We start from the raw sequence: 25742 nt of genomic DNA on the forward strand, positions 1-25742 counted from the left end.
CGCGGCAGCCCGCGGCTCCGGCCTGCCCCCGGGAGGCCGGGCGTCTGCCCGCCGCGCGGCCTGGACTTCGCCCCCTCGGGAATCCTCATCTTCGCAGGCGGGCGGGGAGAATGTCTGCGGAGTGAGTCCTCGGCCCTCCCGGCGGGACGTGCGGCTCGCCCTGCCCGAGCAGGTAGGCGACGGARACGTCGGCTTCACTGGATACTGCTTTTTCCCTTCCCTCTGCGCTCTGCTTCCCGGGGCAGTGATCTCTTAGCAACCCTGCGATCAGTCCCTTTGTCTTGATAAAATAGAGGGYAATTAGCTAGCAAATAACACTGAAATCCAGTTTTCGCAGTTTCCTGTATTAATGAATCAATAAAATCCTGCATTTAAGAATTTGCTGTAAAACACCAAGGTTCAGGGATAACAGAACTGGAAGGCTAGTATCCTTTTTAATTAAGGAATGTGAGGCCTGAGGGTGATTTTTTTTTTTTTTAAGAATCCGCAAGTTAAACTTCCAGTACTTGAATGGCTCAACGGTGGTGAGTCACTGTAAAGACAATTCTGTTCTCATAGTCTTTGATGAAACTTAATTGTGGGATGGCCTAAAATTGCTACAGAGGAATGTGAAATGTCATGATCAGACTGTGGTGTAAGGTCCAACTGGACCTTTGTAAAACCTCAGTGAGCTCATCTCAAAGATTTTTCTCATTTTTTTTTGCCCAAGAATAGAGCAGATTCACAAGGGGTTTAGAATACCATGACTTCTGGTTTGATYTGGTTTATTTGATTAAATATATTGATGTTCCAATACTGAAGTTTAATGTCTTAGGTAATGACCTAATCACATAGAAGTAGCGGGCTAACACAGCAGGGGTTTGTCTCAGTAGGCAGTTTTCACAACCAACTCTAAGAATTTCTGCTTGAGCTTGATATAAAGTCTAAGCTTTGCTCTTTCATAGCATAGGTGTGGAGGGTTTCTTGTTTTTTTGTTTTGGAGATTTTTGTTTGTTTGCAAGGAAAATCAAATCCTAACTGAAGTGAACCTAGAGTTAGCCCAAGGTTCAGCTGCTCCTACTCCTCCAGGACTGCCAGCTCACATGCTGGGTGTACTTTATCCAGAAAGCCACTCCTGCTTACTTTGACCTGTGACAAGTGGTTCACCCTTCAGGCTGAGTCAAAAGCATCCACTTCCCCTTTCTCAGCATGGTCTGTGCCAGTATAACTGGAATTTTTGGGTTGAGAGCTGATGCTGCCAGCCTTTCTTTTCTTGTGGTTGTCACCACTGCTTTTTGATACTCATTATGGCATGTGYGCGTGGAATAGTGTTGGTACTGCTTTCTTAACTCCTCGATTTGAAACCTCATKATAAGAACAGAATGAGTGTGTGAACGCCGCTGTCTCAACTTCCTGCGAAAAGCACCAGCTATCACAGCAGTAGCAGGAGGATGAGGTTGCTGTAGTTATTGGGCAATGTATAACAGCAGGATTTTGGAAGCCTGTGTTCTGCTGTGATCTCTACCCTGCTTGCATCACAGAGAAAGGACTGTTCCCTGAGTTTCTTTAGGGAACATCATACTGACCTCCTTAAGTGCTTGCCAGTGGAATTGCTGGATAAGGGCTATACTGTGTTGATAGACTGTGGATAAGAAGTCTCTGTCAGATTTAGAGAGATTYGCTACAATCTCCTGTCTCAAACTGAATGGGAAAGAGGATTTTTCCAAGTTGAGAGTTGCTTTCTCTTGACTTCTAAGTTTATTGACTGTCTGGAATCAATAATAGTTAATTATCAATGGCTTTTGAGATTTGGGATAGTGTGTCTGGGAATCATAATGATCCAGGTTTGGAAGTAAACTAAATAGATACCTGGTTTATTTCCTTATCTTAGYGTTGAGTCAGATTTCATAGCTCCTCAGAGAAACCTGCTCTAGTGTGGTGTCTTGCTAACAGAAAGCGTACAGAATACCTAGGTTTGCTGCGAATAAACCTGGCTTATTTGTGCCCTCATTACCAAGAATAAGRGAGAACAAATAATCACAGTCCTCTTTATAGAATTTTTTTCTGTTTGACACTGTTATGTCATCATGCCCTACTTTTTGAAGTTGAACAGAACTGCTACTTAAATCTTTATTGATAGATCACATTTTTCTGATTCTCTMATTTCTTGTTTCTTTCTGATGAGATTCTTCAAAGTTGCTTATGTCTGTCTCTGCAGTGCCAAGAGTTGAGCATCTATTCTRGATAATGGTTTAATCATAAAGGGGAACAGTATAGTTGCTTTTAGCTTTTTTTTAATTATATCACTGAATGGGATGTTCATGTGTGGTTATATTTAGTTTGTCATCCATTTTAAGCTCAAGCTCCTTCTTCCTTAGCTGCAGTTCTGGTCCTCCATATTGTATTATTTTCTCYTTATGTTCATAAAATTGTATTTTGTTGATTTCAGACAGTCTTTACAAGTTGTCATATTCATTTTAAACCCAGTATCTCTTCAGAACATTTCTAGGGCTTATTCATGCCCAGTTTGGTGTCAATTGGAAGTTTTATGAATAAGCCTTTTACTTCATAATCCAAATCGTAGGGAAAATACTTACTGAAACTAGACTAATGGAACAGTGTGGTGCAACCCATTTGAGAGGTAGTCTGTGGATTAGAGAACCAATCTTTGAGAACAACTTTTTAAAGAGCTTAAACTTTAGAATCACTTCRTAGTGTCTAAATCACACTTCCTCAGGTGGCTTAGTGGAGTAGAGAGAGGTTGGCAACAATTTAAAGTTACTTGCTCAGGATTTTTTCATTAGTTTTGGTCCTATAAGATGATTTAGGACATCAGAATTAAAAGAAGAAAAAAACAAACAAACAAAAAACAGTCACTTGGTATTCTAGTGTGCTTGGCACTCTTTGCTTAGGTGACCCTGGCACCCTAAGAAGACATTTACACAGTGTATAGATTTACAAATACCTTTTTCTGCCAACATAGTGCTGGGGCTGCGCTCCTTTCCTCTCCTCCTGAGTGAAACCTTAATGAGGAAGAGCACTGTAGACAATTTAAAAAATAATAAAATTAAAAARAATKAGCTCATTAAACTTTTGAGAGAAGCAGGATTTGGTACAGGGGATGGACTGGCAAGACATAATCTGTAATTTGTGTGTTAATTTTGCTATGGGACTGATTTTGTCTCAGAACCCATGGATATTTGAATAATGATCCAATTGTATTCTGCTTTTTTTTAATATCCTTGTAGAATATTCAGTACTTTCAAACCAGCTTRCTTACAATAAGGTTATGTGGTCAAATTACACTTCTGATACGTTACATTTTTTTCTTCTTTTCTCCCAAATAGMTTATCCTCCAAAAGGGCCTTCACGTCAGGCTATGATGGGATTGCTTTGGTGGTTGTCATTTTACATCCCTTTGCTGTCACCTGCATTTGCTGGAGGTGTCACTCGAGTCTATTACCTGGGGATCCGTGAGGTGGACTGGAACTATGCTCCAACAGGAAGGAACATACTTGCTAATCAAAGCATTGCACATAATCTGTATGTTTTTTTTGATAGCTATTTGGTCTCATACTGTCTTAAAATAGTAGTTGTCTTAGTAGTTTTATGCAAGTTTTCTGGGGCATCTAAGCAAGCAAGAGACATGATTACATATCTGATCTTTATGGGCCTAATGGTTGACTTGTCCTATCRTAGGAACATAGAAACTCTAACTCTGGGAAAATGAATGATCAATTTAATCAAACATGCAGTGACCAATGCCAGTTACATTAGAGGACAGTACAAATACTCTGTTATAGAGAAAACTGCACAATGTGCTGTTCTGAGGTTTAGTTTTTCCCTTTTTCCAGCTAGTAGTGAKCAGCTTACATATTCTGAAGCATGATGACTTTTCACCTTGATGTAAATGACTTTAGAGCTGCCTCGTGTTTATTTACATGGAATTTCAAGTCTTAATGAAGGCATGAACTTCTGCATGAAATCTTAGGGGTTGATTAAAATTGTTTTGTGGGAAATTAAATCTGAAAACTGTAGTAACTGCTTTGAGTCACTACTAAACCAGTTTTATTTCTGTTTTTAAAACCCTGAGCCTTTTTTGTTTTTGTTTAGGCTTCCACAGCTGTTTAAGGTGTTCTGCATTTTTGTTTCAATTTTTAATGGAAACCTATGGAATCTTGACCCCATGCCCTCCCCCCCCATATAAGTAACACWGAAGTGTTAGTATATCTTCATTTGAAAACAACACAGCAGGAGAGATTTACCACAAAAAACCCAATAAGCTCTGTCAGTTTAGCCTGGAAAAGTCTCCTCTATCTAGAAATACTGAATAGACTGAAATAAACCAGCTCACAGCAAAAGAAACCAAAAGAATTCAAGATAAGTAGAAAATAGTTTTACCACTGCAGAAATCAATGATAAGTTGTTTCTTGTTTGCCTTCTCTTGGAACAGATGAGCAGAAGAAAATGAAATAAAAGGCCATTAAACTTGAAAGGAACTTAAAAACTATTCTGCCACTGCAAGCAATTAGCTAATAGGACTTATTTATACRATGATTATAAAAACCCATTAACTAGCAACAAGGAAAGAATGTGATATTGGTAAAAGTGATAGAGGTGGTAAAATGCTTTCAGATTTTTTGTTGTTSTTGTTTAGAAGAAATGAACTGGATGGAAAAAAGAAGCAGGTGTGTGATAAAGCAGAATTACCTTTAATCTTTTTGATATACACTGCAGGGATGACTTCATAAATGTGTGCACTTTAAACTGTCGCTAGAGCTCTCCCTTCACAATTTTGGATGACAGAGCCACTGTTTCAATGTTTTGATCTGCATTGTTCACCTTCTGCAGATAAGATTAAAGTTTTTTCGGTATTTCAAGACCGTATATATTGCTGTGGGCTGAATGTTACTATGATGATGGGAGAGAAACTTTCAGCTCTCATTTAGGGCTGTCCCACAAATACCTGGACCATGATTATTCTCTTATCTGCTGAGAAACAATCATAAAAACTAAATACTCTCTGGTGTTGACCTTTAGTACTTGTAGGAGGTTTTAACTTTGAAGTTAGTTATGTGCTGAGGAYGTATCTGCCTGAGCTGCCTGTCATTCTACAATTTATCTGGAATCTGTTAACTAGAAAGTAACCTTCTTTTAGACTGAATTTTGACCAGAGCTCAGGATATTTTTTTGCTATTGTGTCTGAGCTACAAACTCCGCAAAGGCATTGGGCTTTTAAACTCATTTCAATGACAGCTAAAACAGGAGTGAGAAGTGCCTCAATCTTTTTTTCACTTATGTGATTATCAGATAGAGAAGCAACGTCTTTCTCATTTCTCATCTGCACAGCATGGTTGCATGCTTCCAGGGGTGTGCTTGTGTGTTTTCGTGAAGAATTTGCTTCACTTGTGACTCTGATCCCAGACTTCACAAACTGAATTTTGCTATTGCCCTGTGTTGTATTTTGAGCACTCAGAAAGCACACAAACATAAAGGCTAATGCTGTTTATTTCTTAATTAGGCTCTGTTACCCATGTCATAGCAATAGGATGCGGGAAGAGGAAAAGTACACTGCTGGCTTAGGGCATGTTAATATACAGCAAGGAATGTCTTGTATCATGCCAAAAACTTTAGGACTTGCTTGAGAAAACTTTGTCATCACGCTGTGTTATAGATGAACTGTTTTATGTAATGTGACTTATGATGCCTTTCCCTTTTCTGAATCTAACAGCAAGGCTTCAGTATTCCTTTGGTCTGGCAGAGACAGGGTGGGAAGCACATACAAGAAATCGGTCTATAAGCAATACACAGACTCCACGTACACCACTGAGATTCCCAAACCTGCGTGGCTGGGGTTCCTTGGGCCAGTCATCCGAGCAGAAGTGGGGGATACCATTAAAGTACATCTAAAAAATTTTGCTGGTCGGCCATACACAATCCATCCTCATGGTGTTTTCTACGAAAAGGACTCTGAAGGTAAATGACATAAGGGACAGTTTCTTCATTGGGAATTTAGGAGTATGCACTGAGGAAAGGCATCTGTGAAGAAACCAACAGCTTGATTAGACCTAAGCTATATTGCTGGAAAGCARCCTCATTTAGGTGTTTAGTGAAGTCACCTGATGCTGAGTTGGTAGGTTGGTGGGTCTGGGAGTAATTTCCTGATCTAGGCATTGCAGTATGTAGTCTAGATTCCTTCTTTAATTTAGTAGCATCACCAAAAGCTCACAGGTGGGAGAGCAGCACAGAAGAATAATCACACAATGAATTAATAATCACTATTTAAAGTGCTATAGTATAAGAGTCATGAGTGTGATAAGCCTGAAAGTTTACACATATGATGAAATATGAGACCAAAGAGTTGGTATTTGAAACAATCCTAGAGATTTTAGAGATGCTGAATGTAGAGCCTTAGTTAAGGGCAAAGTAATAACAGGCAGAATGGGAATCATCTTTTTAACTCTGTGCTGACCTGTTTACTGAGCAAGTTGCATTGCAATAGCTCTATGCCTCAGTTAATCATTGAGAGAATGATTAAACACCCTGTTTCAACTTGGGATGGTGAGTCTTTGGAAGYTGCTACCAAAGTATGTATGTGTAGTGCTGTCCTCTATACTGAGTGAGAGGCTCAGTATAGGGTTGCACATACAAACTCGGCTCTTTTTGAATGGTTGTTGTGATTGCTCAATTAATTGTTCTAGGATCCCTGTATCCCGATATGTCCCCCCAGGATCAGAAGAAGGATGATGCTGTTTTTCCAGGAGGGAATTATACCTATACTTGGACTGTCCCTGAGGATCATAGCCCAACTGCTGATGACCCAAACTGTTTGACCTGGATCTACCACTCTCATATTGATGCACCAAAGGACATTGCATCTGGATTAATTGGGCCATTGCTAACATGCAAAAAAGGTAAAACTACCAAGAGAAGGCAGCTTAGGGCTGCAATTTAATACTGTGAAGAGTGTGATGATTGGGATGAGGATAGGATGAGGATATACTCTAGTCATACTACATCCCCTCAAGTTGGGAGCTGCTTGCTGGAGACCTCTATTCTAGCTGGATTCTGATAACTACATTATCCTTTACTGGCTGGGCAAGTATGCTTATAGGCTTCTTCATCTGAGAGCCATTTAAATTCACATTAGGAGTGAGAGTCTTGTCTAAGACCTGGTTTGTATATGAAAATGGGGAAGAGAAAAAGGGATTTTGATTTCAGCAAGAATAAACACCGAAGGTGTTGTAGCTCAGGAGCATCAAGCAGTGTTAGAGCTGCTTGGAATTGAGAAGTGTATTAGCAGGGCATGCAGTRTATGTGTGATTGGTAGAACTCTACCAAGAGCTGGACTGGAATTTTGAGGAAAAGCATCAGTCCCTAATTTGCGAGATAAGAAATTACTCTTCTGTTGATGTTTTAATCCCTTGACTGATACGCGCTTTTCTGGATGCGGAGGGGGTACTCATTCATCTTTCCTTTGGCCTTAGGAATACTGACTGACGCTTCTCAAAGACGCCAGGATGTGGACATTGATTTCTTTCTGATGTTCAGTGTTGTTGATGAGAATCTAAGCTGGTACCTGGATGAGAACATAGCATCATTTTGTACAGATCCAGACTCTGTAGACAAAGACGATGAAGAATTCCAAGAGAGCAACAAAATGCACGGTCGGTATCACCTTTCTGAAGCCACTGGCTTTGCACATATACTCTGAGGTGTTGGCATTCGTGTATATCTTGAAATGCACTTTTGGCTGTTGTATGCCAGGATGTGGATAGAGGGAAGAAGGGTGATAGCAAGCTATGAGAGTGTGTGCTAAGCGATGTCACAGAGACAATGCCGCAACACCAATTTTCTTTTCTTTTTTTTTTTTTTTACTTGATTTAATCTTTGGCTTGAGAGCGCTTGTATTAAGTATTTAGAGTTATTTCACATTAGGAAATGTGCTGTAGAGTACACATCCACAACTCTGGAGGAGGACAGGTTCTGGTCAGATCCGTCTTCCAAACATCTTTGTACTGTGACCTGCAGGCAAAAGCTCTGAAGGCACCTTTTCTAATTCTACTTTTGACTTGCTTGGTTTTGCAGCTATTAATGGTTATGTCTTCGGGAACCTTCCTGAGGTGACAATGTGTGCTGGGGATTACATCTCATGGCACCTCTTTGGGATGGGCAATGAAATTGATGTTCACACAGCCTACTTCCATGGAGAGACGCTCATTATCAGAGGCCACAGGACAGATGTGGCCAGCCTATTCCCAGCTACTTTTGTTACGGCAGACATGATCCCCAGTAACCCTGGGAGATGGCTACTGAGCTGTCAGGTCAATGATCACATACAAGGTAAGGCAGARGCTGGACTCTGTCGTGTACTTCATAGTCTTCCTTTTCTCTGTCAACGTGGTTCCCTGGCCTTACAGCGTGGTTGGGGACACGACCTTAGGCAGCATCCTTCCTTAAAAAATCACCCCAAATGAATAAGGTGAATCTTCATATTTTTATAAATTGAAATGCAGGCCGAACATAGTAGGGATGACACATCCTACCATATAATGTTCCGCATTGATAAATGCTGAATACTTACCTGGCATAGCTGAATGTTAAGATGAGGCAGTGTCRTAAGAACTCTAGTCCCTGTAATAGACGCTTGCATGATTCATCTGTGGACAGCAGAAGGCTTTATTTGCTTTCCATCCTTTCTCAYGTAGCACATCTGATGTCTAAGATAAGAAGCTCTGCTCACTAGCAGAGAAAAGTCTCCTTTCTGTGAGGACCACCTAATCAACTTCTCCCAGCCATGTGTCTTTAGGGGTAACAAAGTAGGCATGACCARTTTATGATGGGAGGGTGGGGTTGTGTTCCTTATCTGATCAAACTGGCAGACAGAGGTTTAAGCCTGTGTGTTCATGTCTTCGGCAGCGGGAATGGGGGCACTCTATGAAGTCCGACCGTGTGCTCAGCAAGCTCCAAGATCTACTCTAAAAGGGAGAGTTCGGAAATACTACATAGCTGCGAAGGAAGTACAGTGGGACTATGGACCCTCTGGATTGGACCAAAGCAATGGGAAACAGCTGAGTGAGGCAGGCAGGTAAGTAAAAGGCTGGTGTGCTTGAAGCAGTGTTTGGGGGGCTTCTGCCTCTGGGTGAGGGATACAGAGGCTACTGATGAAAATGTGGAAGTTCTTTCTTAACAAAATACATGAGCCTGCAATTTATATGGAATATGTTATTGAAGAAGGTGTGTCAGCCGCTCTAGAGATGTAGCTGTTGTAACTAAACTGTACTAGAAGCAGTACTAGGCRATCCCCTCAGGGGATTTTACATGAAAGGTGTACTGTGTGCATAGACCTACCCACTTCAGGGGTCCCAGTTAATATGGTATGTGAGCTGCCTCATTTACCTCTGGGCTTCATTTCTGCTCAGTGCGCCTGATCTAGAAGGARGCTACAAGTCTGAACTTACGAAGAAAGCACATCTTGCAGCAGACACAGGGTGGCAGAGCTAGCCTGCAGTTATACTTTAGTGTTGGTTTGCTAGCAGTCAAATTCTAGGAAATCAAAACCAGTGACCTTGAGTCTTCCATCCCACGTGTCAAATGGTTGTGATAGAATTTGCTTTGTGGTTTCCCGTTCGGAGCTCAGCTAACTGAAACAAAGACATTCCTCCTCCTCTGCTCCCTTCCCTGTGAAGCTATTAGGTGGGATGTTCCTCTTTTAGATGGAAAAAATAGAAATGCAGAGTGGTTAATACTGCACCAACTCTGTTGCAGACCTTAAAACTGAAAGTTTCTTGCATCTGTTACGTGTCCTTGTAACTAAACTGACTCTCCTGCAAAGCAGGTTATATATGTGTTTGGGGAAGATGATGATAGAGGAAATAAATCTCTTTACAGCTGTTGTGTGTTTTTCTCAGTTATAACTGCAACTGGCCTCAGCTCTGTCTTGGCCTCAAAAGAACCCAATGTTGTAGTACTCTTTTACTGCGCTGCTGTTTTGTTCATTGCCCTCTTCTGTGCACCTCATGCAGAGATGCTGTTTAGATCTGCACCATTGAACCTAAGTGTTCTAGCCTGGAGAGAGCTGCATGCCAGAGGTGTTCCCTGAACACAGCTGGTAGATGAATCTGTAGGATGAAAATAATTCACAGAGAAACTGTGCTGGGCTCTGCAGGGTCATTCCAAACCAGAGATGCTGTCCTTATCTGAAAAACTTTAACTGGGAAATGGAGGGGTGGGAGGGGAGAGTGGAAGARGAGGTCTGTTTTTCATAAAAATCAACTGAAACTTGCTTTTTGTATTTAGCCCTGCTGAACAGTTTTTCAAGCGTAGCCATGACCGAATTGGAGGAATCTATTGGAAGGCAAAGTATGTGGAATATACTGATGAGACTTTCCAGGAGGAAAAGAAGCAATTGGAAGAAGAGAAACATCTTGGGATACTYGGTAGGAATCATCCAGCAACACATTGTCACTAGCACTGAAAGAGGTTTTTTTGGCATCAGTACTGGTTGACTCTTACTACCCTTTCATTTCTTGACCTAGTAATTTCCAGAGGTAGTATTTGACAACCTTTAAGAGTAAGGTGGACAGAACTAGGATATAGAATTAGGGGGCAAAGGAATTGGTTTTCTGCCACAGTAGTCTTCAGAGGTTAATAGTAAGGACTGGAAAACATGTATTTGTAACTCTGGCTAAACAGATAATAGTATTAGCATTTGGTTATGTGTTTTTGAGCATCTTCAAGACATGGTACAAACTCTTTCTCACAGAAAGCTTTCCCAAGAAGGCTCCCTTTTTGTTATAGGCAGATAACARTGAGGGTAATGAGAGAAGAAAACAGTCTGCAGAGGGAAATGAATCACACATAATAGCTGTCATGTACGCAGTAGAGGTACATAGGTGTGGTCCAGTTTCCTGTATCAGCAGTGACTAATGGCACCAGAAGTTAGCAACTGCAATTCCTGTGAAGAYCACAGAAGGAAAGAATACAAGAATACATTTAGAGGGGAAGGAATAGTGTGAAGAAAGGCAAAAAGAAGTACAAGCAGCTGAATAAAATAAAATGGTAGAGCTATGCATAAAGTGATGCAGCATAACTGTCAGGAGCTGACAGGATCCTGATGGGGCTCTGAGGACCAGGAAAAAAGTATAATGGGTTAGCATTATGAGAAACAACCAAATTCTCCTAGAAAGACAGCTGAGTGAAGGATATCTTGGATATGACTTCACGGAAGACATTACAAATATTTCCTACTGGTAGACTAAAATCACAGAAGGAATAATTGATGAAAACATCTAGTCACATAAACAAGCTACATCCACAGGTCGGTTTTGAGCTGACTGGTTAAAGCCACTAGAGACGTGAACTGTATAAAGTGACTAGAGGAAGTCATGCTTAGGGAGTCCTACAAGAGGCGCAAGACCATGACAGACTGAGCTCCAGAATGGGGAGCTGATGGAAATAGTGGGATGCCATGCAGACAGCCGTAATGCATGGAATGGACTGTGGGTTTATGCTGTTTTTTCTGTTACATTCTCATACTAAAACACATGAAGCTGTACTGTGGGAAGGCTGGTTGATCACTTACTGGCACTGTCATTTTTTCCTCGTGGGGATTTTACACAAACGAGCTGTGTGTATCTGATTGATCATCACTCTCTAACAGGGCAGGTATGCTCCTGCTCTSTCTCCACATGTTTTTCACTCCCTGCCTCTTTGCTGTGCTGCTGCCCTGAATCCCTTGTGCTTATCAGACCCTGTGGAAGTGTATGCAATTCACTGAGCTGTAGATTATTTGGAGTTGTCTATTGGTTTTACAATTTACATAAGCTGCTTGAGATGTTTAAGGAGTAGTGGTGGTGGTGCATGTCAGGGGACTGGGACACCTAGGAAGGGGAGAATGCAGAAGATGACAAGGAAACATAGGTGAAAGAGCTACAGTGGGACTGACCTGTTTGGCAGCAGCAGACTGAGTTACAGACAAACATGCTAATATGATCCTGTTAAACTGCAGGGGGTAGTCCAAACCTAAATCTTAATTTGGAGAGGAGAGGAACACMGCTCCAGACCTGAGTGGTGCCTTCAAACACATCAAGAAGGCCTAATGGTGTATTAGTTGAGGAAAAGCAAGGACACAGCATGAGATTTTTCTGAATAATTGTCATGCTTCCCACAACAGAAATGTTGAGTCTAAAGGTAGCAGTCTTCTGGGGCACAGGGCAGTTATTGAATAGCTCCAGCTATTTTCAACCAGCTGTTTTCAAGCATTTTCAGTTTGGAGCCCCCATTATGTCATGGTACAGATCTATACAGATTTTGCCTGCCTGGATTTCTGGATGGCAGCCTGTTTTTCTCGATATCTCTTAGACTGTTAGGAGTAATCTGTGGACTCTCAAGAGTCTGCAGACCAGAGGAAAAGATAGTTTAGATAGTTTAAAGACTGACAGTGTGCATGTGTTCTGATTTTTTTTTTTTTTTTTTAACCTGGCTGGAGCCATGGCTTACAGATGCTCTTAGCAGTTGAACTGAACTGAAATGTGAGTTTAGAGCACCTCATACTAGTCTTACACATCTGCATGAGGCACCCATGTTAGAAGGCTAAGGCACCTTATAGTTGAGGGAGAGACAAGCATTTACTGAGAGCATTTCAGCTCACTTGTCCATTTTGTTACTCTAGCTGTGAATGCCTGAAGCCTCTCCTTTGAATTATCCTCAGACTTAAATACTTTCAAATAATTCTTGTCAACAATCCTGCTATTCTTTGTTAAAGTTTAAGAGTGTAATGAAATGCAAAAATGCAGAGAATGAGGACTCTACTTCTGTTCTAAATCARCTGTTCCTGAGCCATGGATGAAAAATAGCTGTGACTTCTTTTGTTTCCCCAGTCATCTTGGTGACATGATCTCTTTGCGGTTTACACAGGTCCAGTGATAAAAGCTGAAGTTGGAGATACCATCCTGGTGATGTTTGTTAACAAAGCCTCCTGGCCTTTCAGCATCCAGCCTCATGGAGTGTCTTATGGGAAAGCGTGGGAAGGGATGCAGTACCATGATGGTTTGTGGCTCATTTTTCTTAATTCAATGCTAATCCTGGCGGTTGAGCTCCATAATCTATATTGCCTGTGCAGGGAGATTTCTGCATGCAAAAAGGACTGAATGTGCTCAGAAATTGAGTGGAAGTCTTCCTTGTGCTCTGAGCCTGCTTGAGGCTTCAGTAAAGGAGAACTACTCCTGAACTGATGCCTAAAAAAGAGGTACCAGGAGCAGAGTGCCAGGGGTGCTGKTTTTTTGTGATGAAATCTGGATGAAAATAATAAATCAGAGCTCAAACTCTTTCTAGTTATTTGAGACCTTATGAGTAGAGGAACATCCACAGTGTACTCCATCTTAGAAAACCACATTCTCCTAACAGTCATCTTGCTGGATGTAGCTGGACCTAATTTATTTCCTGTTGCAATACCTRTCTCTGCCATGACACCAAGAATGACTCTACAAAATACTAAGAACAGCTGCAACTGAACACTTTATAAGAACTACTGTATTGTACCTCAGATGTGTGTCTTTTTAATCATATGAAGTAAAGCCCAGTGTGAATCTAAATGATGAAGATGTATCAAAGCTTGTAAAGGAGCCTCAAGAATAATTATGCCAATCTTTGTTTTAAAGGTCTGTCACAGAATGGGGTTTCTGTTCAGCCTCTGCACAATTTTACATACCACTGGACAGTACCCCAGCATGTTGGGCCCACACCTAGTGACCCTCCCTGCCTGACCTGGATGTACAGTTCTGCTGTGAATCCTGTGAAAGACCCCAGTTCAGGCTTAGTAGGCCCTCTACTGATCTGCAAGCCTGGGACTTTGGATGACAGCAACAAGCAGGTAAAACTGATATTCCTGACAYGCTCTTACCAGGCTGTTTATTTTCTCCTGGAGACATGAAACATCAGCAAAGCCTTAGGAAATAAAATGTGAATGAACATTTGCAAAGATATGAGGCCAAGAGGCTTGAATCCAAGTCGTGAGGCAGGTTATAGCTGCTGGTTACATCAGGAAAACTCTATGCCACAGATCTCTTGTGGGAAAGGCTAACGTTTCAGGCTCCTAAGAAGTTTCGTTAAACTGATTTCTGGGCTTGGGTTTAAAACTCTAAGACAAATTCAGTTGAACAGTGTGTGTTGGATGTGACTTTATATGTAGCCTGCCACATGAGGGAGCTGTGAATATGAYAAAACAATTACAGGTAATGAAATGGTATAAGCAAAACAGACTTATTTGGAAAGGGAAGATAAGGAGAAATCACCTGAGCCCTCAATTCTGGCTCCAGTGTTGAGCAACACTTTAATGAATACTTAATTTGAAAAGGGCGCAGAGCTACTTGTCACACACCCTTAAGTCATAGACTGGAAAACACTTGTCAGCCCCCTCTGTAGATTGTCTTCCTGGATATAACTAAGGAAGTTCATATGAAAATGAGAATCTGGACAGATCTGGGAGAATTCTTTTAGTTAGGAAATGTGCCATGCTTTGTAATGCATTTCTTAAATCTCTTACGATAATTAAAAAAACAAACCCAAATTCAAGACTGTTGTAGGAGAAAAGAGGGGTGGAACAGTCATTAACCTGCCTTGTAGGCGGAGTTCTGATCAGGGTTCTGTTTTGGACAGGTAGTGAAACCCAGCACCTTAAATCRAAGGATTGTGGAGGAAAGAGATAAGGGTTTGTATTCTTGGCTGAGTTTTGATCCCTTTACTTGGGGAATGGTAGGGGAAACCAGCAATGGTGTCCATTGTGGAGTAAAGAAGGGCCATCCAACATGAGTAAAGGGACAGATCCCTGACTCCCAACAGGCCTAGTTAAAAGAAAGGGGAAAATGAGAGCCAGACAAGACAGCTTGAACTGTAAGGCTGATGGTTAATTGGTGCATTTTAAAAATTAACAGCTGTCATTGTTATATCTTAGAAAGGGATCGACAAAGAATTTTACCTTCTCTTCAGTGTGTTTGATGAGAATCTCAGCTGGTATTTAAATGCAAACATAAAATACTATTTGAGGATGGAAGAGACTTCTGTGAAAAAGGATAATGGCTTCACGGAATCGAACAGGATGCATGGTATGGCCTGATGCTGTTCTGCAGGTAGCAGAAGTAAACCTGCAAGACATGGKTTGGTGTCTACCTAATATCTGGGCTAGGAAACTGGAGTGGTTATGTGCTGTACTGGCCTGAAATGAAGTGAGTATAAAGGCAGAGTGGGGCATGGGGCATAAAGCAGAGCTGTCTCAAGAGGTAGGCCCTAAGTGTATTTGGGGTGAATTACAAACAAGATGCACTTTCACAGGCAGGCCTGTCCTTTCAAGGTGTATGTACAGAATGAACTGTCTGACTGTGGACAGTTAATTGTTTTTACCTTTGCAGCCATCAATGGATTTATGTTTGGTAACTTACCTGGGCTGGATGTATGTGAAGGAGAGAATGTGTCCTGGCACCTTTTGGGCTTGGGCACTGAAGCGGATGTACATGGAGCTGTGTTTCAGGGCAACACCTTGCAGATGAATGGGATGCGGAGGGATTCTACTAACTTGTTCCCCCACACATTTGCTACTGCCTTTATGCAACCTGATAACAAAGGTAAGTAGCTGCATGTCTAACTTCGCAGCGGGAAAAGCCTTAAGTTGTAGTATTTAATTCTGTGGCTAACATGTTTAGCGCTATGTGAGCTGTTACACATCACAGGATGAGCTGTGCTTTAGACCCCATTTGGCCCAATTTAGGAGGCCAGAGGTCCTGCCTGTTGTATCTGATTCTGAGGAGGAACAGCAAATAGTGAATCTCATCCTATGTTGTTCCAAATTGATTCTCTGGGCTGCCACATCGTGTGTATGTACTAACAGCCCTGATGGAGGTTACCTGTGATCCACAGAAATGTGCAAACACATATTTCAGAATAAAGGAGCACTGAGTTGTCAATTTCTAACTCTCCTGTCCATGACTTGAGGAGACTCACATCAGATCCTGGGCTTCCTAGTTTGAAGGTTAGACATGCAATACTATATCTCTTTCAAAGGTGTTTGTGGCATGTTACCAGCTATATCCTCTTTCCTGGTATTTGCAGGCCAGATCTTTTACTTATCCAGCATGTCAGTAGAGGTAATACAGTTGTGTCTCCTAATTGGTTTCCTCACATCTAATAARTTAGTTGTGTATGTAAGGAAACCTCCTGAGATGATTGTTATCTAGGACATGGTGCCTTTCTTGCTTGGTTTCTCTAAAAACACTTCTGAATCTCAGTCTCTGGCAACCAACCTCCCTAAACAAACACACAGATATGTACAACACATTAATAACAGCTGTATCACAAGCTTTGTGTGAGAAGCAGCTCTTTTCTGGGATCTTTAAAACAAGCTGATTTGCTTGTTTGTGCTGCCTCCCTCAGGGATTTTTGAGATCTACTGTCAAACAAGCAATCACTACCATGCTGGAATGAGGGAGCATTACTCTGTTTCCAAGTGCAGCAACAGGGACCCTGCTCCTGTCCTTCAGTACAAAGGAGTGCGGACATACTACATCATGGCAGAGGAGGTGGAGTGGGACTATGCACCTGATCGCCACTGGGAGAGGGAACGGCATAACCACTCTGTGGAGAGGTAATACCTCTATTTTGAGGAAGCCTTGGGCAAAGATTCTCAGTAGAACTTAGTGAAGTTTAAGGTATTTCAATTTTCTTGTCATATGGTGCATGTCCTGCTGCTTGTGGTGCTGCTGGGGGGCCACACCCCTGTAAATCACCCTGCCATTCTCTTCAGCCAAAACAGGTCMCTGGGAGAGTGAAATCTGTTCAGCAAATGACTTTCCTACTGCAGGTTAGCTGCTCATTCCTTGTGAGCATTTGGGTAACACAGCACTCTCTCTGCATTTTTCAGCTATTCCAATGTATTTTTGAGTAATGAAAATGGACTGCTCGGCTCTAAGTACAAGAAAGCAGTTTATAGGGAATACACTGATGGGACATTCCAGACCCCTAAGGCCAGGATAAATGGTGATGAACATCTAGGGATACTGGGTAAGGAAATCTGCAGAAGGTATATGTACTCCTTTTGTTCRTACAGGACTGGGTCTTAAACTCCATGGGCTATAATCTGATAACTTCTGAGATATTCAGGTATATACTGTTTATGTAAGTGAGGAGGGCTGTCTCCTGTTCAGGACTACAGGTCTGAAGAAAACAAGAGTTCTGAATACAACCTGCAATAGACTGGATTCTCATGCCTGCCTTTGCTGCTGGCTTTCTTTGATATCTCAGTCAAACTGTTTTTTTCACACCTGCTTTCTCTGTGTGAAACAAAAATAACTGACTTTTGGAAAGCGGTCTGAGAGATGTAGGTGAAGATTTAGCTGTGAAAGAAATGCTTTTGATGTAAAAGTAGACAGGCCTTGGGAAATAGAGGACTGCACTGTAATGTCCAATGGTAGTCCATGGAGACAAAGCTCTGGGATGTGAAGCCAAGACTACAAGTGGTTTCAGACCAGCAAGATGAGGTAGTGTATGCCATTTAAAATAGCTTGTGGATCTGATTTGTAACATTTTCAGGCCAAATTGAATATTACCAGGTTACACGTATTACACAGCAGTGTAGGGGATGATAAATATGATGTTACATTTAGTACAGTAATATTCAGTTATCAAACCTTAGTTGCACTGGGCACAGTGAAAATGCATAGCAATCTTTGTTTCCCCCTTGTGAGACTTGTAGTTTGATATTTCTACTTTTTTTCTACTTGAATTGGAACCAGCCTCCAATTCTGTTTGTTTTTTTTTTGGGGGGGGAGGGGGGAGAGGCGTGTAAAGATACGGTAGTGAAGAATGACAGTTGTAAACATTATAGGGAAATACCTCTGGGAAGGGGAAGATGGTGAGAGAGATGGGAACATCCTTAGGAGGTATGTTGATAATTCTTGCTGAACTTAATTTATGTTCTTCTATCTCAAGGTCCTTTTATGTGGGCGGAAGTGGGAGATATTCTCAACATTGTGTTTAAGAACAATGCTACGCGACCCTACTCCATTCATGCACATGGGGTGCTGGAAAGGGAGACACGACAGCCACAAACTGCAAATCCTGGTAAGTCAGTGTTCTCCAGTGTTATTTCTGTATGGGCATATAAAGCTTATTTTAGCCTACAGTTAGACTTGTTTCTTTAAGTAGGCTCAGGCATACTTGTTTTCCTGTGGGAAAGACTTGGAACTGAACAGGAACATCTTTCAGGTTCACTGTGGTTTTATTGTCATTGGTGTGGTAATGGCACGCGATATTCTCTGCTGACCTCTGGAGTAAGTGTAGCACAAATTTCTCTGCATAGCCCTCTCCCCTACAGCTTGCCTGGTCTGCCTGGGAAGGAGAAAGGTGGTGATTGTTCACAGCTCAGCCATCCCTTGATAATCCTGGCCTGAGTGCCCCTGATGGGGGGATGCCTGCCTCAGTTCTTTGGGACCTGTAACTTTTGTGATGCAGAAAGTAGCTTGCCAGGATCTTGGCTGAGCTCATCAGTCTGTTTCGCTGTCCGGATGCCATATAACTTTTGGCCCCYTTCAGCTTGCACATTCTTCAGAACAGGTTCTGTCTCCAAAACAGCCAGCCCTTCAGTTGGACCCTGTCTTTCTAAGAAGTATTGCTATTATCCAAAAATAGGAATCTTAAGTAATTTGAATGAGTATCATAAATATACTTTTAAGAGTTCAAAGATMATCTCAAGCTCTGTCTGTAGTGAAGACAGATGGAATTTCTTTGGTCAGGGCTAGACTTGGAAGTGGCAGATAAAATAGTTGTACTGATATCAGTTAGTGCGTGCATYCTGTGACTTTGCCCTCTTCTCATGTGCTTATTAGAGAGGAGCTTCCATTCTGCTTTTTGGTGTCTGTGGAAAGAAGGTGCARTGTTTGACGAAGCCAGAATTGTAGTTGAACTTTTGAAAGGATCATCTTTTTTTGATCTGCTTTTGAATACTGCTCAGCAAACTGGGGACTTGTTCATCACACAAGTGCTAATGGTGCTTTTCTGTTGTTCAGGTGACATTGTGACATACCGATGGGAAGTTCCTGAGAGATCTGGTCCAGGGCCAAATGATTCGGCCTGTGTCCCTTGGATCTACTACTCCATGGTAGACCCAGTAAAGGTAAAAATCTGTTTGGAATCCTAGAACAGAGGTTAGACTACTTTCCTCTAACTCTACAAAACAATGTTTTTGATACATTCTAGAGATTCAGTTAAGAGGTAGAGGAACCATCTGATGACATACCTAGCATTCTCCTTGGAGAAGGAATCCTCCAGGTTGATCCTGCTGTTTATCTTTTTTTCTTTCCCCSCAGCAAAAACCCTTGTAAAACAGTTCCACTGTTCACTTGACAATAGCCTTCCTTCAGTTATCTGTAGGTATTYGTTATAAGCACATTTCCTAGTGAATGAAATCTTCTATTATTTGGGAGTCACAGGGCTATTCTGAAAAGGCAAAAATTGTCCAAAGTTGGGCTAGGTGAGTAATATAGGGAGATTGGAGCATTGCTAGCATCAGCTATTGTAGCGCTGATTTCGGTGGAAACTAACTGGAGGATCCTGCAGTAATGAATCTCATTCAGCCCAAAGATCATTGGTTTAYTTCAAGATCTAGATGTTTCTGCAGCTGGAGTGTGGAGAATACTTCGATATTTGTATTTGTCCTTTTGATTTGCATTTGTGAGAGCATGTATGGACTCTGTTCTTGCGTTTTAGTAGCTGATTTTCATCAATGAGATTGCTTACGAAGTAGCACACCATTTGTTTTAGTGAGGATGATGCAGAGAACAGCAGACATGGTTGCTGAAAGGTGAAGGGCTGGGTACAGAGGGAAAGGTAGGAAGATCAGTCTCACTTTTTTCAGAAAAACCTGAGTTTTTCTTACTCGTTCCTACTAGGACATGTACAGTGGTCTGATTGGACCCCTAAAGATCTGCCGGAAAGGGGTGCTACAATCTGATGGGATCAGGAAAGATGTAAAGAGGGAGTTTGCTCTACTGTTCCTGGTTTTTGATGAAAATCAGTCCTGGTACTTGGAGGAGAATGTAGAACGTTACGCTCACAGGAATCGCAGAGACACCAACCTGCTGGATGACACATTTGTGGAAAGCAACAAAATGCATGGTAATGCCTAATGAGCTAATGCTACCCACTACAAACTGTGCAAAGTTGATGTTAGCCCTGCGACCTCTGTTAATAGTCAAAGTCCAAAAGCCAGGAACCTGATTCCTGGTGAATATCCTCACCCTTTTGCTTTGTCAGAATTAAACTGTGGTGCTCTCAACATTGTAGCACATAAGGCACAAGTCTTTGATCTACAATGAGGGTTAATTATTATGGTACTCCTTGTCAGGAAGAATAGTAAGGTATGAGTCAGGGAGGCTGATCTCTAATGTGTCTGAGTGACTCAGGACAGAAAATGCAATCAGAGGTGAAATTAATGTCAGAATAATTTCATTCTGTTCATCTTGGAATTATTAGAATATGTTAGTTTTAAAATTAATTGACCAAACTCTGTGGTTGCAATGCACAGGTCGGTTGTTTTAGCTGATTATCAAAAAGCTACTTCTTCCTGAGTAGGATAAATAGTTTTTTTTTTTTATAAGTTAATATGTAACTTTTGATAACTTTCACTCACACTAAATCTGAATTTATTTAAAGTATTCTCAGCAAAGCAAGTCTCTTAGCAATTGTGGCAATAATGGTGAAGAGTTGTTGCATATACTATCATTACAACTGTTATTTTGCAGGTGGTTAAAAAAATCTCCAAATATTCATATCCATTAAGTTATAATCATCAACTCAATATTATAGGTAGTAAAATCAACACACAARTTAAGTTTCTTGCTTTGGGCTATGTAGTGCCTATGGTAGAGCTGGGATTAAAACAGATGCTTCCTGTCCTCAGATCATATCTCTTTCCATTTTATTCCGTTCTATGTCTTCTGAATATGGAGGTTTTCCTGTGTACGATATCACTGAGCTCAGTCACTGTTTTGATTCCTTTCCTGCATTTGCAATCAAAGCAATTTTCCTTCTTGCTGTGCTAATTATGAAATGAAGTCCCACCATGCAGCAATTTTACCAGTGATCAGTGTGTAATGTGTGGAGCTGACATGAGACATACAGAATGACAGTGTTTGTCTATTGGTAAGATTTACCCGTTTTCCTTGTTCAGTAAGTAAACAGTTCAGAGATTCATGCATGTATATATATGCAGACATATGTACCTAGCATTGGGCCAGGAAGACAAACATACACATCCTAACTTCTAGAAGCAACTCTCTCTGCTGGCTGATTTCAAGGTTTCAGAAAGAGGTAGTCTGAGATTTATCTGAGCTGTAGTGTGTCCCTTGAGGCAAGTCACCTATCTGTTGCCCCACTGAAAATTAGATAGGTAGTTGGGCTGGAGAGATTACCAGTCCTTCTGGGGATTCATGTGGAAGAAAGATGGAAAATGTTRATGCTTTGGCTTCTAAATGAGCTTTGAAACATCTAACTTGCCATGCATGTTCTTTTACTAAGATGGTGSAGCATTTTTGCCTTTTCAATAATARTCATTTCTACTTTGACAATATTTACTGCACAGCAATCAATGGGAAGCTCTATGCAAACTTACCTGGACTGACCATGTTCCAAGGAGAGTGGGTAAACTGGTACCTGTTTGGAATGGGGCAGGAGATTGATGTGCACACAGTCCACTTTCATGCTGAGACTTTCACATACAAGGTAAGAATATCCTACTGCTTATAAAGCAGAGACCAAACAAAGATATCATCACTTTTGCTTGACTCTGAGTGACTTGAACTCCTTGCATGTGTTCACAGCAATCATCTAATTCACTTAATTAAGAAAAGGATGTGATTTTACCCAGTGCTGATGCAGGTAGCTAACCCTTCTTAGAATCAGGCATTACCAGACTGTTTGCTTTCCCAGCTACAGCTGTGAAGCTGCKTTTTGAAATCTTTTGTAGAACTTTTATGAACTGTGGTAGTACTGTAGAGGACTCTAATGACAGTAACAGGTCTTCAATACTTTAGACAGATTTATCAAAAGATGCCCAGAGTGCTGCATGCTAACTGGCTCCCATCCCTTTGACAGAATGGCAAAGACTACAGAGCAGATGTTGTGGATCTGTTTCCTGGGACCTTTGAAATGGTGGAGATGTTGGCTGGGAACCCTGGGACATGGTTGCTTCATTGTCATGTRTCTGATCATATTCATGCTGGCATGGAGATACTCTTCCAAGTCTTGCCCAAACCAGGTAGGGAGTGAGCACTAATTGTTGCCATAAATGTCTAACAACACTTTCTACTAGTGCTGCTAAATTCTGAGTGTTTGCATCACAAATCCTTTTATGCATACCATAAATAGCCAGTTAATTGGGCAGTTAATTAAGTACTAGTAATTTAAGGTGTTCCCTTTGAAAGTTGTAATAGCTGCAGCTAGAGTTCATAACAATTTGGTTTCAGGAGTGTCCATTGCCTAGAGTGTTATGAGATTTATTCTTAGCTTGTGTTTGGGAAGCACTGTTCAGCTATCAGCTAGTAATTGTTCTTACTAAAGTGTTACCTCTGATCTAAATGCATATCCTAAGGCTTCTAATTTCACCAGGAAATAGGAGGCGTTCAAAGATAAGTGACACTCAAAGGTTTTGCTCATGCTTTTCTTTCAAAGGCTGTAGAGTTGTACAATAGGAGGTCTGTTCTAGAAGTAGATAATACAGAAATCCCTTGATTTAATGTAGGAGAGTGAAAACAGCTACAAGAGAAAATAAAACTACAAGCACTGGAAAACCACTGTGTCCAGATCTGATCCTTGCCAAAAGTGCTGTGTTCCGGACTCTCCACCTATTCAGCCCAACACTTTGTAACTCACTTCTTGTTTCTTTTCAGAGCCTGCACCTAAGGTCATAAACTACAGTGAAGGTATGCTATGCATTGCACTGCTAAATGTATGTGGGGGCATGAGTGTGAGGAAAAAGAAGGTAGATYCACATCCAGGATAAACTTGGAAGCAGAGTGAGCAGGAGAGAGTCCTGGCACGTGTTCTCATGTCGGTTCTGTACTGTTCCTAACTCAGCTACTCATTCCCCAGATAACTTCAGATTACCTCCTGTGTGAACTGGAATAGCGGTGGTTAGCCGATAGAACTGAATAGCTGTGAGACACTGAGGTCTTGGCATGGAATGGGCTGGAGAAGGGAAAGAACCATTTATTCTGCAAACTCTTGTATGACCTGAGCAATGAAGGACTCCTGAATTGGGTTTACTTCGACTTGCTTTGATTCCTTTGGGTCTATCTTTTACTCCTTCGTATTTTTCAGACTCTTTCAGTATTTCTAGCTCTCATTGACACTATCTTTTTGTTTGCTCTCAGAGACACCACTGGAGGATGATTCCCAGAAGGTCATGCTATTTGGAGCTAATTTGGCTCCAGGGCAGGTAGAAGCCACAATCATCATTCTAGCTGTTACAGGAATGGTGCTCTTCCTGGTTGCCAGTTTCCTCCTGGGAGTAGTCATCTATCTTGAGAAGCAAAGGAAGCTAAGGCGCAATCGGAGGTCCATCCTGGATGATGGATTCAAACTCATGTCTAAAAAGAATCAAGGAATATRAAACACATGGAAGAATTTTTGGTCGTGTGCTTGGAGCAGAGGCTGGATGTTGTCAACACCAAGCTATTAGGGCACTATTTCAGTCACGCACTCAACTTCTAGAAAGCTAAGGAAGAAAGCTGGAGCCATGACCTCTTCATATATCTTTCTAAGAACTCTGTTAAGAAAAGCTCACTCCAGGAGAGATATGAGGACCATTTCAGTCAACTGAAATAACAGGAGTAAAAAGGTTCTCCTAAAACATTCCTTTTCTCCCAGGAAAGAATTGAGAAATTTTCTGTTTTCTTCTCTCCAGAAAACTCTGCTTAGTCTTTTGTGGTAAAAACTGTCAGAGCAAGATTCCAGTCTTGCTCCACTGCYAGGGCTGATTTGGGTACTGTCTCCCAACAGATATATAGAACTGTGAACCTTTAACCTAAATAATGTGAAGGGGGAAAATAATCCTTGCTTTTTGTGAATCAAATAAGAATACAGAAGAGAAAAATGTTAATTTAGATTTAGATCACTGGGTTTTCTGTGGATAATTGGACTGATATAAACTCAGGGTAGTACATGTCATAGAGTCTGAGAGCTTYGTCAAGAACCATGACAACAGCTGTGCCTTACTATCAGCCTTACTTGACACATCCATACTCCACGGAGTGTGTTTTAGTGTCAGACATCCTGTGCCTTGCATTGGAAAATGAAGCCTTTGCATGTGCTGCACTGTCTTAATGGCTTCCCTGCATATTGGTTCTGTCATGCTGTAAGTGTAAAGTGCTGTACCACAGCATCTACACAGTTCCTTTTGCCATAGGAGTAAGAATGCTGTGAAGTTTTGATGTGGTTTGCTCTGTGGTTTGTATTTTGTTTTTTTTCAAATACATTTTATTGAAATTACCTCCAGAATTCAGCTGTTTCCAAGTTATTGCTGTGAGCCAAGCTAGACTCAATCATGTGTGAGGTAAGTTCACACTTGGGGTAGAAAAAAACATGGAGTTCTCCCCCGCTCCTCCCTCCCTGCTATGATATAGTTGCAATTTTCTCTTGGAAAACTTGACAACTGTGAAGGGAAAGAAAGCTGGAGTGCTAGTGTAATTTAATTGCATAGAGTAAGTTTGCCTGTAGTCAATGAAGTATTTGGTAGTGCAGGCCTGAGATAAGGGAATTCTTGCAGTAAAGGAGGAATGTTAAAGGTGGGGGGGCTTGCCTTTTTTAGACAGTGTAGAATTAAAAGCAATTAGAGATGGAGAGGCCTGTCTTAGATAATAGATAAATGCTCTATGAACATTTTACTGAACCTTCTGCAGCTAATCCCTGTCCCCACAGGGGAAAGGAGCTGAGTAGGGGGTGAGTGAGGGGAGAGGTGTGTGCCAGGAGACTCCTGTTCTGCTCAGAATCTGGAGGGGAAAAGTGCAATGGTGCCTCCTTCCAGCCATCAGTGTTCTCCTGGGTCAGGATTGAGCATCCTCCTGCCACCTCAGTCTCTGTTGCAGGTGTCTGCTGAGGACCAATGTCTTGGTGCCTTGTGTGGCCTCTGAAGCTCTTCCCTCAGGCAGTGGCAATGATCCTCCCTATGCGCCTGTGTCCACTCACATCACATTCACGTTGCCCTGTCCATCAGGCACCAAGCATTTCCTGATAAAATACCTATCTTCCTGTCTGTCCCACTGAATCCCATTATCTAAATGGATGCAGGTTAATGCTTTCATATTTCRATCTCTAGTTTTAAATTAGAAAGGGCAGAAGAGGAATCTTTTCTGGGTGGCTTTCAAAGGCAATTAAAGCAGAGCCAGCTAAATGGCTCTAATGACAAGGGAGTACTGTAGGCTATTTTGATATATCAGCTTTGTTTTATTCACAGCAATAGTTACAATGTATTTAATCATGTTCAATTCATATTGGGTCCCTGCATCTTTCCAGCTGCCTTTTTCTTTGGCAGTGGGGAGAAAGCTCATTAATTTCCTTTCATTAGACTTYGTAAAGCCTGGTGAGAAGCTGGAGGGCTGTTGAATGTTCTGAGGATGGGTGCTCTTTGCTTGTTGTCAGCCCTGGTTCAGCTGCTATTGCAAACCAGAGATCAAGCTCTACAGCTCTGGGCAAATTTTAGAAGCTATGTCATGAGAACT

At 41.5% G+C, this 25742-nt stretch overlaps 1 protein-coding gene across 3 annotated transcripts; it reads left to right on the top strand.

Annotated features, from left to right (window-relative positions):
- The first annotated feature begins 18 nt into the window (after positions 1-18).
- Positions 19-24522, top strand: HEPH (hephaestin). 3 transcript variants are annotated; one of them, XM_085325919.1, is given in 21 exon segments: positions 19-172; positions 3327-3522; positions 5711-5955; positions 6681-6893; positions 7467-7646; positions 8068-8322; positions 8899-9067; positions 10279-10418; positions 12898-13029; positions 13641-13852; positions 14933-15083; positions 15387-15599; positions 16405-16615; positions 16892-17031; positions 17959-18090; positions 19035-19141; positions 19917-20142; positions 21608-21747; positions 22120-22282; positions 22914-22946; positions 23397-24522. In XM_085325919.1, coding segments are annotated over 20 exon segments (3534 nt in total). In that variant the 5' UTR covers positions 19-172; positions 3327-3358; the 3' UTR covers positions 23705-24522.
- Positions 24523-25742: the final 1220 nt, after the last annotated feature.

The sequence above is a fragment of the Rhea americana genome, unplaced genomic scaffold, assembly GCF_003343005.1.
Source record: "Rhea americana isolate MKP2758 unplaced genomic scaffold, rheAme1 scaffold_125, whole genome shotgun sequence".
NCBI lineage: Eukaryota > Metazoa > Chordata > Aves > Rheiformes > Rheidae > Rhea > Rhea americana.